This window comes from Carcharhinus amblyrhynchos, chromosome 7, assembly GCF_965287045.1.
Source record: "Carcharhinus amblyrhynchos chromosome 7, sCarAmb.v2.hapA, whole genome shotgun sequence".
Taxonomy (NCBI): Eukaryota; Metazoa; Chordata; class Chondrichthyes; order Carcharhiniformes; family Carcharhinidae; genus Carcharhinus; species Carcharhinus amblyrhynchos.
In genome coordinates this window covers 49,252,505-49,267,245 of record NC_137330.1, presented here as the reverse complement: position 1 = coordinate 49,267,245, position 14,741 = coordinate 49,252,505, and the positions used below count along the sequence as shown (strand labels likewise).

At 40.0% G+C, this 14,741-nt stretch overlaps 1 protein-coding gene across 4 annotated transcripts in view; it reads right to left on the bottom strand.

The window, feature by feature from the left end:
- The window catches only part of otofa (otoferlin a), a 335,468-nt gene that overhangs the window by 65,228 nt on the left and 255,499 nt on the right, over positions 1-14,741 (bottom strand). For all 4 annotated transcript variants that reach the window (XM_080193269.1, XM_080193267.1, XM_080193268.1 and 1 more), the window contains 4 exons: positions 14,509-14,643; positions 9,411-9,572; positions 5,488-5,607; positions 3,784-3,945 (listed from right to left, as the gene is read on the bottom strand). In XM_080193269.1, coding sequence (XP_080049395.1) covers positions 3,784-3,945; positions 5,488-5,607; positions 9,411-9,572; positions 14,509-14,643 — 579 coding nt within the window. The remainder of the gene's footprint in view (positions 1-3,783; positions 3,946-5,487; positions 5,608-9,410; positions 9,573-14,508; positions 14,644-14,741) is intronic.

Genomic DNA, 14,741 nt, shown 5'->3' with positions numbered 1-14,741 from the left:
TATATCAATGTCATTTATGATATTGCTTTTCACCTGAGAAATTTGTCAGGAATCAATCAAATCAGCCATCTCTAAAGGGACTACTGGAGGCTGCAGGCAAATATGTACGTGCAAAATATCTATACATGGAGACAGGAGGAAGGGGACTGTCTAATCATCTTAAATCTGCAGGCTGCAGCTGGTTCATGCTTGCTCCCCTGCCAAATGTCTTCCCCACTTACGATATACCATTGATGGGCCCTCCCTCCCAACCAATCCCATGAGCCAAGTAACCAGGGCGTTGCTTCCGTAGTTGTGACTGCCGTTCACAGCTCACCTGCACGGAGGACAGCAGATCAATTCTCCATGATCTTGCCACTGGCCTCTACGCATGTGATCCAATTTCGAAGTGACTGACTAAAAATGGAATTTTCTGCCACCACTGCACCATTAGTTATTTTTATTTATTCATTCAAGGGATGTAGGCTTCAAATTGCCCTTGAGGTAGTTGGTGAGATGCCTTCTTGAACTGTTACAGTCCATGTGGTGTAAATACATCCATAGTGTTTTTAGGGAGCTAATTCCAAGATTTTGACCCAGCAATGGTGACAGATTTCAAAGTCAGGATGGTGAGTGGCTTGGAAAGGAACTTGCAGGTGCTGGAATTCCCATGTATCTGTTGTCCTTGTTCTTCTAGATGGAGCAGTTGTGGGTGTTTGTCTGAGAAGTTTTGGTGAGTTCATTATGGAGTGCATCTTGTAAATGGTATGCATTGCTGCTACTGTGCACGGGTGGTGGAGTAAGCGAGTGCTTGTGGGCGAGGCCCAATCAAGCAGGCTGCTTTGTCCTGGATTGTGACAAACTTCTTTAATTTTGTTACAGCTGCGCCCATCCAGGCAAGTGGAGAGTATTCCATCACACTCCTGACTTGTACCTTGTAGATGGTGGACAGGATTTGCAAATGGAGGTGAATAGCTCACTGCAGGATTCCTAGCTTCTGCGCTGCTCTTGTAGCTGTAGTATATATCTGGCTAGTTCAGTTCAGTTTTTGATCAATGGTAACCTCCAGGATACTGATAGTGGGGATTAAGGGGCGATGGTTAGATTCTCCTTTGTTGGAGATAATCATTGCCTGACACTTAGGTGGCAAAAACGTTATCTGCTACTTGTCAGTTCAAGGCTGGATATAGTCCAGGATTTGCTCCTTTGGCACGTGGACTGCTTCAGTATCTGTGGAAAACCCAATGTTGTTGAACATTATGCAATTATCCACTAGCATTCCCCCTTCTGACATTATAATGGAACGAAGGTCATTGATGAAACAGCTAATGATGATTGGGCCTAGGAACCTAAGGAATTCCTGCATACCTGGCCTTCAACAAACAGAACTATCTCCCTTTGTGCTAGGTATGACTCCAACCAGCAGAGAGTTCTCCCCCAATTTCCAATGACTCCAGTTTTGCTCAGACTCTGTGATGCCATATTCAGTCAAATGTTGCCTCCACTCTTACCTCATCTCAGGTTCAGTAATTTTGTCCATGTTTGAACAATGACTGTACTGAGATCAGGAGCTGAATGGCCCTAGTGGAACTGAGCTTTAGTGAGCAGGTTATTGCTAAACAAGTACCACTTCATTGCATTGTTGATGACTCCTTCCACCACTTTACTGTTGATTGAGAGTAGACTGAGCAGTAATTGGCCAGGTAGGATTTGTCCTTCTTTTTGTGTACAGGACAAACCAATTTTCCACATTACTGGGTAGATATCAGTGTTGTAGCTGTACTGGAACAGCTTGGCTAGAGGAGCAGCAAGTTTTGCCATACAAATCTTCAGTAATATTGATGGAATATTGTCAGGGCCTAGCTATTGCAGTATCCAGTGCCTTCAACTGTTTCTTTATAACTCATTGAGTGAATCAAATTGGCTGGCATCTGTTATGCTGGGAACCTCTGGAAGAGGCTAAGAGACCCACATGGCACTTATGGTTGAAGGTTGCAGCAGATGCTTTAGTCTTATCTTTTGCACTGATGTGCTGGGTTCCCCCATCAATGAATTTGGGAAAATTTTTGGAGTCTCCTCCTCCAGTGAGTTGTTTAATTGTCCAGTCTTGGATGGATATGGTAGGACTCCAGAGCTTCGATCTGATTTGTCTATTACTTGCTACTTATGAGTTTGGCATGTAAGCAGTCCTGTGCTGTTGCTTCAGCAGGCTGACACCTAATCTCTTGGCATGTCCTCCTACATTCACCATTGAACCAGAGTTGATCCCCTTGTTTGATCATAATGGGGAATATTCTGAGCCATGAGATTACACACTGTGGTTGTATATAACTCTACTGCCATTGCTGTTGGCCCACAGCACCTTTTGGAAGCCCTGTTTTGAGTTGCTAGATCTGTTGGAAATGTATCCCATTTAGCACAGTGTAGCATCATGCAACACAATGGAGGCTATGTATCCTCCATATGAAGGTGAAACTTAATGTTCACAAGGACTGTGCAGTGGTCACTCTGACCGATACTGTCATGATACTGTCTGTAACAGGTAGGTTGGAGAGGATGAGGTCAAGTATGTCTTTTCCCTCTTGTTGGTTCCGTCACCACCTTCCACAGACCCAGTCCAGCAGCTATGTCCTTTAGGACTCAGCCAGCTCATTAAGTAGTGGTGCCACTGAGCCACTCCTGGTGATTGTATCACATTGCAGTCCCCCATCCGGGTAAATCTGGTGCTCTTTCCAATTTATTGGATCTCAGTCATGGATCATTGCTGGGCTTTGCTTTCTAAAAATAAACAAATATGAAAAGCGCTGGCAGCCCATTTCCCTGCAGTTTTGATAATCTGTCAACTTGCTTGAGTGGTTAACTTTATGACAACGAGTCTTAGCATATTTCCAGTTTGTCAATGAAGTGATAAAGTAACATTTTGCAGAGTGCCATTGATGGAGTAGATGGGAAATTGTGAGCAGTGCACCTTTGAAGCTGCAAGCTTTAGTGGTGCTTCCTAGATGTCCTGACTGTCTGACGGATTGGGGAAATATTTCCTAGAAATTTTCTTGAAATTAGCCACAGATTATTCTTACCTTTCTGTTTTTGCTTCCACTGGGAATTACTGCCTGTTGAGGAAGGAGCTGCACCATCATTGGATGTGTATTGATGAGTCTGATAGTTTTCTCTTATTCTTCTTGCTATGTTCATAGTAAAGTGTGCAATCATGGGCATGAACAACTTGAATCACTAGTTTGCTACTTCATGTTCAAAATATGATGACTAAACTATGAATAATCTTTCCCTGCTATCTTGTTCATAATTATTCTTTGAAGCATAGAATCCATAGACTTCCTACAGTACAGAAAGAGGCTATCTGGCCCTTTGAGTCTGCACCAACCGTCTGACAGAGCGTCTTACCTAGACCTTATCCCCGTAATCCCACGTATTTACCTGTTAATTCCCTTTGCCTACATATGCTGGGTAACTAAACAGCAATTTACCAAGGCCAATCCACCTAACCTACACATCTTTGGACAGTGGGGAGAAACTGGAGCACCTGGAGAAAACCCAAGCAGACACAGGATGAACGTGTGGACTCCACCCAGACAGTGACCCAAGGCTGGAATCAAACCGGGGTCCGTGGTGCTGTAAGGCAGCAATGGTAACCACTGTGCCACAAAACAGGGAGGTGCTATGCTGAACTGGTTGAAGGCAGATTTGTTGGTGGAAAATACTATCAGGCATAAACCATAGGTCACCTGACTTACATGTCCCACAGTCATATGTAAATTATAGACAATTGCAGTAGTGAGTTCTTACCACTTCAAAATACTTGACCAAAGTGCTGAAATTTGGATTTTTCTTGTAGCTCTGAATAACCGCAGACTGCACACCCTTTCCAGCACATTCAATGTCAACTCGTGGTCTATCAACTTGTGTTAGATTCACACGCTTGAGATCTCTGAGACCCCAAAAGAGAATCTGTAAGGAATAAAAAGAGGAAAGTGCATCTGTATCAACACAAACTAATATTTACAAGTCATAATTTGGAGTTTGTAAAGCATATGTTGTCCTATAGTTCAAAATCAGAATTTTTGCTGACTCAATTTGATGTAATGTAGTAATCAGACTTCTTTTTGAATCACATGAGGTCTTCATTCAGTGCAAAAGAGGGGTCAAATACACCTTTTAATATTTGGTGAACATTAGTGAATAACAAAATGGAGCATTTTTTTTGCCTTAAAATCTTCTATGCTCATATGTGTTTTTTCCTATGGAGATTAGATAGACAAAGCTACTCTTAATGCCTATTTGGAGAGAAGGCTGGACAGTCTCTGGCACTTGCCTCTTCTTTCCTCTGAGAAGGTGCCTCATATCTGCATGGAGTGCTTCTTGAACAGCCTACCTGAAGATGGGGCCTTAATTGTTGGAACAAACTTACATTCTACCACTTTATATCCTAGTACCTCAATATTCCAATGTGCCACACCATTTATCTTATTTACACGCAGTCCCTCCCCAACACCCCCACCCTCACCACTAACTATGTGACTCAGAAAAAGCATCTCCTTCTGTCTGACTTCTGCGCTGAATGCTGCCAGTTTGTTACAACAACCCAACCGGGTCCTTCAGGATGACCTGTCACTCTTACCCATTCAAGCCTATCATGCAACTGGTGCACTCTTACTGCACTTGGGTCAAATAGTGACGAGCCGTAAATACTCAACAAACATTAACCTGTGATTTTTCCATTTAATTACGGTCTGGATTTTGTGGTTATAATGACAGTAAGGCTGACAGCACTCACTCATTACTCTGTCAAACTGACAGAAAACTCTGCCATCCACAGATGTGCAGCTAAACACAAAAGTCCTGCAGTTGTTGTCTGTGATATTCTGCTCCTCCACAGCATAGGCTGTTGCAAACCTTGCAGCTGTGAACTTCGATCTTCTCATTATAAGAACTAATTGAAATGTTAATGCTTGCTCCATCAGGTACAACTCATTTTTAACAGGAGACAAACTCATATTAACTCTCTGGTTCTGAAAAGTTTTTTTGTCCCCAGAGTGGGGTTTCATTCCCTAAGAGGAACGAGTGAAATGTGCATTATTTTTTAAATGATAAAAATCACTTTCCTTTTTCTTTTCTTTTAGGAGTTTGGTTATGGTATTTCATCTTGCACTTTAATTCCATGTATATGTCCCAATCGTAATTTTGTTCTCTGCACATTAATTGAACTGTGGTGAATTATTTATGTTTTTTATGTCCTGCTCAGCAGTCTATGAGAATTCTTCAATGTGATTGGCTGATCAGTCTGCCTGCTGCCCACATTGTTGCTAGATGCCAGAAGTGGTGCCAAATTCAAAGTCATGTTGCAACAGTAAAAAAAAATCCACGGTCTAAATCTTAGCAGGCAATTTTTGTCACGATTGATTAGGTGCATGTAGCATCCCTTTGCTTCTGACTGTAAAATCAGGACAAATGTATTACTTTGTGTATGACAATGTGCCAACGGTTGTCTACCTCAATCCTATACGTGCTCAACACAGGTCGAATTCCTTTAGGAACAGGGAGAATTGGACCACGTTCAGAGTCCGTTGGGCCATCAATTGGAGGCAGATTGTGCTTTCCAGAGGGAGGTATCTGTATTGAATGAATAAAAGTCTATGTAAATAATTTTTAAAAGGAAGATCTTAAATTCCATCCTCCACCACCACCCACCCTTACCTCACGGAACACAAATAGAAGATGCAGGCTTTGCAGTTCCCATCTCAAGCACCAGATGAACAAAATCAATGAAAGATTTATATTGTCTATTAACTTGGAAGCAGTTATGATAAAATCAATTTCCCCATCTCAAGTACACAAGACAAAAACACAAATTGTTCCAAAAAACATCACTGAGTCACATGTATATAATGACATTGCAAGGTAAATCAAACATAACACCTCTATTAACCCAAATCGGAAAATTTGACCAACCCTTAAAAATAACATTGGATCTCACAACTGTGAACTGTGTAAAGGATTTCTTCATTTCTCAAAAATTTGACTTCCATCATTCCAAAGTGCAATGGCAGTGGGTGCTTGGGAACCTCATCATCCTGATGGTTTTTTCCAAGTCACACCATCTTGACTTGGGTTGAGTGAGCAACCACTTGATTTCAGGGGGTGGGGGACAAGAGAAGCTAAGCAGAATTCTGGCAAACCCTGTGATATTGTGTATATCTAGTCCAAGAAAAATTTGATATGTTCTACGTAAAAGAGTATTGGTTACATTCAAAGCTGTGGAGGTTCAAGCTAAAACATAGGGATGAATGAGAAACTGAAAGAAAGAAAAAAGGATGAACACTTGTTCAAAGTATCAGATTGGGAATGAGTTTGATGTTGGATTTCTGACTGTTTCTAATTTGCATCAATATCTTAGTCAAATGGTCAAATAATAGCAAGCTAGGAGAGATAGTAGAATGTAAACACGACTAATGGAATATGTTCAACAAAAATAGGTGCAGGCAAAATAATGGCTGGCAGACAAACGTAAAGAAAGAAAACTGCGACACATGAATGATTTTCAAATAAACTAGAATGAAGTTCACATGTGATACATATCCTGTCCAACTAATGCAGAAAGGTTAACCAGAAAACTAATAGAATGATAAACTATTTAATCAAAACAGTATACTTTGGGGAATTTGATATGCAGGACATGATTGAGCTCACATTTTCTGGTTTTGGCCTTCTACCAATAACATTCCTCTTAGCAACTGACTGGCCTTTCAATCTGGTTGGCTGTCAGGCAAGAAACAGAGTTAAAATTGATAACGGGTTCTTCTTGAATTGGGTTTAGCCTGAAGAAACATGTTCAGGTTCTTGAAGGTGCCTAATTTACTGCAGCAGTAGATTTGTGTCACTATCTTGTTGCTCACAGCTGTCTCTGTCTGTTGCTGTTAAATCCAGGAGTTCCGTATGGACAGGCAACAATCTGTGTAAGGGACTTTAATGCAAAGCTAGTAAACAAGTTCAAATGACGATAATTATTATTTTTCTAATCGCTCTCCTTAACAGAAGCAAAGCTGCTCAGGGAGAACAACGTCACTGCTATTAAAGAGAGTGGAGGTATGAACATTAGTGTTCATAGCTCTTTGCTCAAAATGTTAGGGACCCGACATGTGATTTCTAGAATAATCTGATGCATCTCCTTCCCATTAATCCGAGGTGATTAAAAGTGTGTCTAATTTTAAAATATACAACTATTCCAGATTCTTTCTGCACTGATGATGACTTCCATTGGAAGCCACTAATCAAATAATGGAAACATTGCAGCATTTTAAGATATTCCTGTCTTATTTCAACAGAATTTTCTTACAAACATGAACAGGATAGAAATCACAATGTCATTGTGTTTTTACATTCCATGTTTTTTTTAATGTGTCATTTCACAAAATGAGAGCTTCGCTCACTAGGCCAGCCTTTATTGCCCATCCCAAATTGTCCTCAAGAAGGTGGTGGTGAACTGCCTTCTTGTACTGCTGCAGTTCATTTGAAGCACATCATTTGCAGCCATTCATCTTCAGGTAGGAGAGTGGGCAAATGAATAGCTGCTTCACTCCCTAATGATTTTAATAGCAGCATCAATCTGTGCTCAGTTAATAGGAAAAGTGCTTTCGATAAAGACAGGGGGGGTTGGATCTCTGGCATTTGGGAATGATGTGGTTTTATTTTCGAGAAGGAATATAAACTCCTTGACACTGTGGCTCCAGCTATTCTTCCATAGCGGATAGATTAGTCACATGGTCCATGCAGGTCATGAGGATTCCAGGTACATTTCCTGGTATTTACTGAATTATCTGAACTTAGCTGTGGTGTGCTGTAACTTGCTTCTGTAACCTTCTGAATTCTTCATCAGAACATCAGAAAGGCCACTGAGTTGAAACTTTAACTCTAGCCCAGATTTTCATGAAAACAGTAAGACTTTCTGTCATGGTGAAAATTTCAGAAATGGCCAAGGTTTCCAAGTCCCACCTCCGAACATGGCTTTTCCCAGCTGCACAGGGGTGGGCCTTGAGTCACATCAGGATTCGTGCAGACACGATTCATGAAGGCAGCTAGATATTTAGGTCATCAGCTGCTTTCACAGATTTCTAATTTTTGTGCCTAGCTGCATGAGTCCCAGTGTGCACAGAGCAGACCAGGCCAGGCCAGAGGTGGTCTGAACTTGGTGGATTCATTTGGATAACTAGGTAGTCCTTTGGAGAGGTAAGATTTCCCTTTAGATGGTGTCTGGGGAGACCTTTGGGCATTCCTTGGGATTGTTAAAAGACAGCATGGTTATGTCTTTTAAGCAAGAACCCATTGAAATTGTTGAGCTGTCAATTAATTATCCAGTTGTCAAGGACATAGCTGTTAAAGCTGTCAAGGTGAGTTAGCATGGAGAAGGTAAAGGCAAAGGACAGTGAGTGTGGGCATGCGTAGATAGCAGTTAACATTAAGCTGGCATAGGTAATATGAGAGGCTATTTGGGAGAGTTGGCATGGCTTGGCATTGATGGGACATAGTGAGCATGTGGGCCAGAAGGCTGCTTTCTTTTATTCTTTTTAAAATTTATTTGAACATGGTGCTGGAACACAGAGGCGGGGTTTCCACGTACTTATTCCGGGAGCACCTGTCTTGACTCCTCCTTCTGCCTTCCCTTCCCAACCAAAATTTTGACCTACAGATGGACATTTTTAAAGGTTGCATTTGCAGAGCTGGGAAATCTCCCATCTCGGTGCACCTGACTTAGATACAGAAGCCTGGGCCTCTATTTCCTCCCTCTACAGCTGCTGGTTGGCCTGCTGTCTATTTCCAACACTCCTGTTTTTAGTTTAGATTTCCAGTATCTTCAGTATTTCGCTTATGTCATATGGTGATGCCATCCACCTGTGATTACTTTGGCAAAGTAGCTTTGTGAAGATCTCCACCGAGTAGAGAATTAAGTTTGAGACATTCAGTGAACGAGTTGGTGAATGAAGATTGACTATCATCTTTGCTGAGAGTGCAGGCAGCCACACCCCAGCACTAGCCATCATTTTTAGCTAATGAGGAATATGAGGAGAAAGGGTGAGAATAAGTCTCAGCCATTTATCTTGCAGCCATGGATAGAAAAATAAAAACTGTGGGACATCATCCAGTTTGTGTAACCACATGGATCACAAACATCTGATGAACCACAATAATACTTTTATTCAATCACTTGATTTTCCTAACACTAGTTAATAAACTATGAAGAGAATAACTCTTTTTCTTGATAGATCCGAAGAAAAATTTTGAAGAACTTTGAATCTGGCCAGTTCAGGTTTGACTTTGGTCAGTAAAGAACTCCTCATTGTCATCACGGAACACTTGCAATGAAAATAGGTAGACAGAAAGAGGCATTAAATAAGTAATTTCCATATCTATAGCATTACCTGAAGAAGCTCAAAAGCAGCCAGCAAGTCTCCGGCAGTTGTATTCCCCCGGTAGATCTGATAATACTCGAGTTGTGGAGGAAAGCGAGGAGGGCAATATTCCTCCTCTGCCATCTTCACCACTGGCTTTGAAAATGTTCGACCAATGTACTCAGCTTTCCCCTGCAAGTGTAGGATTGTTAGCAACAACCTAACATAACTGAAGTATAAAGAAACACCCATTGCCACTAGGGTTTCCCAGATGTTCTTAGAACTTGAAAAGTTAATGCTCTACATCAATTGATGTGAATTTGACAAGACTTTCTCAAAACAGGACTGAGCAATATTTTTGAATAGAGCACAACATAATCCAATGTTAATCAAATGCTATACTTTGCTTTCTGAATCAATTATATTGCCTTTTTTGATTTGCATTATTGTTTAATCTGGGAATCCCTGCAGTATAACATTGTCATTGAAGAAACATTTCTATTGCTTTTAGCTTCTATTCCTCTACAGTCTGGCTATAATTCTAGTGAGATCATCAAATTTTAGTTTCAAAATTGTTCTTACCGGATCCATGTCAAACTTTGATGGCTGTTTTGTTTATTGTAATATTGCATTCGTAAGATGGGACATTTAATAACAGGGTTAATCAAAATCACAACTTTCAGTAAACTGATCTGTATCTACTAATTCTCTAAGAACTTTTTCTAAGAAAAGGACACACAGAATTTTCCCAAAGAGAGTTCTTCCATTGGCTTACTTGTAGTGAATTATCTACATAAATTAACTTTTAACTATATGGTTCCTGGTTTCTTTGCTGCCTGCTTTATTTTAGGAGATCTGTCAAAGTAATAGCCCAGTCTTGACATTCGAATGAACAGCATAATCTGCAGATGACACACACTGTGCGCTTGACCTGCTTCCTCTAATAAAATTAAAATAATTGAACTTCATGCAAAAATTGACTTGAAGGATAAGCTGTGCCATGTAGTCAATCTGAAATTCTCAATTCGCATTGAGTTCTGAGGATTTTTGATTAAAAATTAATCTTTCTGTTGTAAGTAATAATTAGGCCAGATTGTAAGTATTTTCCAAGAACAGTAATTTTACAGCACTGTAAGTCTCAATGGAATATTCTATTTGAGAGCTTCAAAAGAGATATGCTTATGACATGCAAAACAGAAAAAAAACTATATTTTATAGATGATTAATTTCAAACTATGTGTAAGATTGCTATTCTTTAATACACTCATTTAAGAAGTGTGAACTAGTTTTTAAACATAATATTCTCAAAGAAAAGAAATCTGATTTCTTTATTTTCCTCCTTTTTCCACCAATCTTTCTCTGCTCCTCCTTTTCCTGAAGACATTGACTTTCTGCTTGAGCAGAAAGCAATTTCTAGTAACTTATCCAAACAATTATTATTATGTGGGCTCAGATAAGTAAATATTTGTCAGCAACTTGACTGAAGGGGGTATCACAGTTGAGCCATTTAAAGAATCAATGATGGTTACATCATAGAAAGAGGCCTTTCAGCCTGTCACACGTATGCTGCTTCACTATACGAGCAATTTAGTTAGTCCTACTCTTCTGCTCTTCTCTTTTAATTGTAGCCTTGCATTTGTTTTCTTCAGGTGTTTATCTAATTCCCTTTTGAAAGACATGATTGACTTTGCCTCTTCCACCCTCTCAGGTTGTATGCTCCTGATTCTAGTCACTCACTGCATAAAGAAAAATATTCCTTTTGTCATCTTTGCTTCTTTACCCAATCACTTTAAATCTGTGTCCCCTCTGGTTCCTTGTGCTTCTGAACAATTTCTCTCTATATACCTTTCTGTTTTTGAACAACTCTACCAAATCACTACTCAACCTCTCTCCTCCAAGGCGATTGTCCAACATATTCAGGTAAGTGAATTTTCTCTGGAACTATTCTCAAATATCTTTTCTACATTCACTCTACAACCTTCACATCTGAATAAAGTGCCCAGAATTGGACACAATACTGCAGCTGAGATCAAGGTAATGTTTTATAAAGTTTCATTACAACTTCTATGCTTTTGTACTCCATGCCTTTATTTAGAAAGCCCAGGGTCCAATTTATCTTTACAGCTACTTTCTTAACCTGCCCTAATCATGTTCGATGAGTTGTGCCCATGTTCCCTAGATCTCTCTGTTCCTACAACCTCTAGAATTATATTCTTTAGCTTATACTGCCTCTCCTTGTTCTGCTTTCCAAAATACATAATTTCATAAATGTCAGCATTAAATTCCATTTGCTGTGCATCTGCCCATTCCAGCAGCCTGACCATGACCTCTGGAAGTCGATCATTATCCTCTCCATAGGTCACAACACTTGAAAGCTTTGTGTCATTATCAAATTGAAATTGTGTCCTCAACAGCCAAATCAAAGTTATTAATATATATCAAGAGAAGCAATGATCCTGGTACTAACCCTGGGAAACCCCTTTGTATACCTTTCTCCAATCTAAGAAGCAAACATACGCCACTGCTCTGTTTCCTGTCACTCAGCCAACTTTGTATCCATGATACCACTGTCCATTTTATACCATGGGATTTAACTTTGTTAGCCATGCTTTCTTAATGACTATTGGAAGCCCACCTAGGACACATCACCAACATGATCCTCACCAGTCCTCTCTGCCAATCATGTTAAACACAATTTGCCTTTAACAAATTCTTGCTCGTTTGCTTAATTAACCTGCAATTGTCCAAATGACTATTAATTTCTTCCTGCCAGTGGGTGCCCTTTAGAACACATTCAGTGGTCTGAAAGCTTCATGATTGTTTCTTCACTCCAACCAAATAGGTTCTGTTTTTGACCCCAAGAAGATATCCTTCCTCTCCAACATTAATATTCTCCTTAATCAAAACTGCCATCCCACTTCTCTCTTGAACACCTTCGCCAGAATTCTACCACCCTGCTACCACTGAGTCAAATTGGGCAAGGGTCAGACAATAAAAATATCCATTGACCTCGAGTGAAACTTTTCGGTCTCGGGTTAATCCTCCCTCCTGTATCTAGGAACAGACATTTTTTGCGGCAGATGTCTATTATCACCACAGTACCATACTCCCATGTGCCTATTTGTGCCAGGAGCACAACAAGATTATTACCTTGCATTATGCAGTTGCATGCATGCACAAATTTGAATTATATCTTACTGCACTAGTCTGACTCCTGTGTAATATCTTACTATTACTGATTTGTGTGCCAATTGTCTCTTCCAAAATTTTGTGCACCCTGTTTCTTCTTTCCAATGCTACATCCTGGTTGCCAGGCATTTGCCAAATTATTTTGAACCATTGCCCAGAGCACTAGAAAACTGAGGACACCATTCCCAGCCCTACTAAGGTGCAACTTTTTGGTCTGCACAATTCCCACTTCTCCCAGAGCAGGTCATGTCCCAGGAATCTCCCTCTTGCACCATTTTCCCCAACCACACACTTTTATGTATTCTCTTCCTATTTCTACAATTACTCAAGTCTAAGCTGGAGCTTACTGCTTTGAGGGCTTGCTTATTGATCTTTTGCCTAGCTCCCTAAAATCAGATAACACTTCCACGTTCTATACCTGGACTAGGGATGATTTCTTGGTTGATGGTGATGGAGGAATAAGGGATGTGTTGGGCTGAGAGTTTATAGATTATGGTGGTACGTAAATTCTGCTTCTACTGATGGTATTTACTGTTGCTGACTTTTTGGCTGTTAGATCCGTTCTATGCTAGACCAATTCCAGAGCACAGAGTGACAGTAATGAAACGTCAGTCAAAACAAACAAGAACTGGCGCTAGGTTTTGGAAATTGGAGGGAAAATAAACAGAAACCACCTCTGGAATTTTACTGGCCCAGCCACCCCAGAATCTGGGCAGGTGAGGCTCACAGAACGGCATTCTCCATTGACTCATACACGTTCTTACGAGCCTTGGGTGGGCAAGGCGGTAAAATTCTAGCACACACGTAAGGATTATCACTTTAAAGGGGCAATGAAAGACAAAGTGTTAACTCAGTACCAGTTTACAGAACTATCTGTGATTACACACAACACACAGGAGTGAACTTAAAGATGCAGTGCAGTTTTCATTTGGATTATGATGGGAAAATAATGGATAAACGTTTTTACTGTTGCATCTTTTATATTGAGCTGCCTAATCTACTGAAATTCTGCTCTAAAGCTACTCAAATCACAACTAGCCTGAACAATGCAAACTCTACTTATCCCATCATACACAAGGCATCCAGCAATAAAGAAAAGTTAAAGAAAATAAAGCAGAAACATACAGTCAGCCTTCACTTAACATTCAAATTATTTACAGTCAGATGTTAATGATACATTAATTGCATTGTTAAGGTTAAAGATAAGCAGGTGGAGGATATTGATTCATTAAATATCTTAAGTGCATATAAAAAGGGATGGCTGGGATGCTGGGAAGAAGGAAGCAGAGATGTGTTTTCTATGAATACGCCCTCTAATAAGAAAAAGGATCTGTGTCTAGTTTCATACTTCATCATCAGATTGGGGTCCATTTAACATGGGAGAAATTGAAACTTTTAAGGAGCAAAGATTGAACCACAAGGATCTTAAAACACAACATTCTCAGTTCTAGAAACAGATAGGGATCAGTTTTCCAATCCAAAGTTATCTTTCCTATATATATGTTTAATATGGTGAATTTAATCAGAGTTGGCTGTTGAACCATTTTGCAAAGTATTATATGGTCACACTAAATTCCATTGTTGAACAGACTGGGATGAGGGAGACAGATGGTGTGGGGCTGTTACTGTCTATCTCTGTTAGTGCTAAACTTATTCTGTTAATTGTTCTTAAAGGCACTTTGGTGCTTTACGAAGGAGTCCATGACTTAGACACAATCCTAATTTCTCAGCTGAGCATCACTGTGTGAAAAGCAGAAATCTTCCAGTAGGGGTAGTAGTAAAATAAGTTAAAAGTAGCTGCTATGTCGATTAGATTCAAGGATATTTCAATTGTAAAATTCCCAGACAGATATTGTTTAAAATATTGATACGCAAATTGATAAGGAACTAGAATTTTGAACCGTTTGGCTGAAAAATACAGTCAGTTAGGACTCCTTACCACAGTGTCCTGGTCATAAATTTCAATGACCACAATGGGAGGGTCATCTCTAAGTTCCTGCGCTTCACCATATAGCTCAATGTTGTCAAACACCAACAACTGATCCCAGGTAGGACATAGAGTCTCCTGTAAAACCTGTTGATAACAGATTAATGAAACAAATCAGAAACCTGAGACTACATTGTTTGCATGTTAATGATTTAATTATCTGTCAACATCCTGGGAGTTAACAT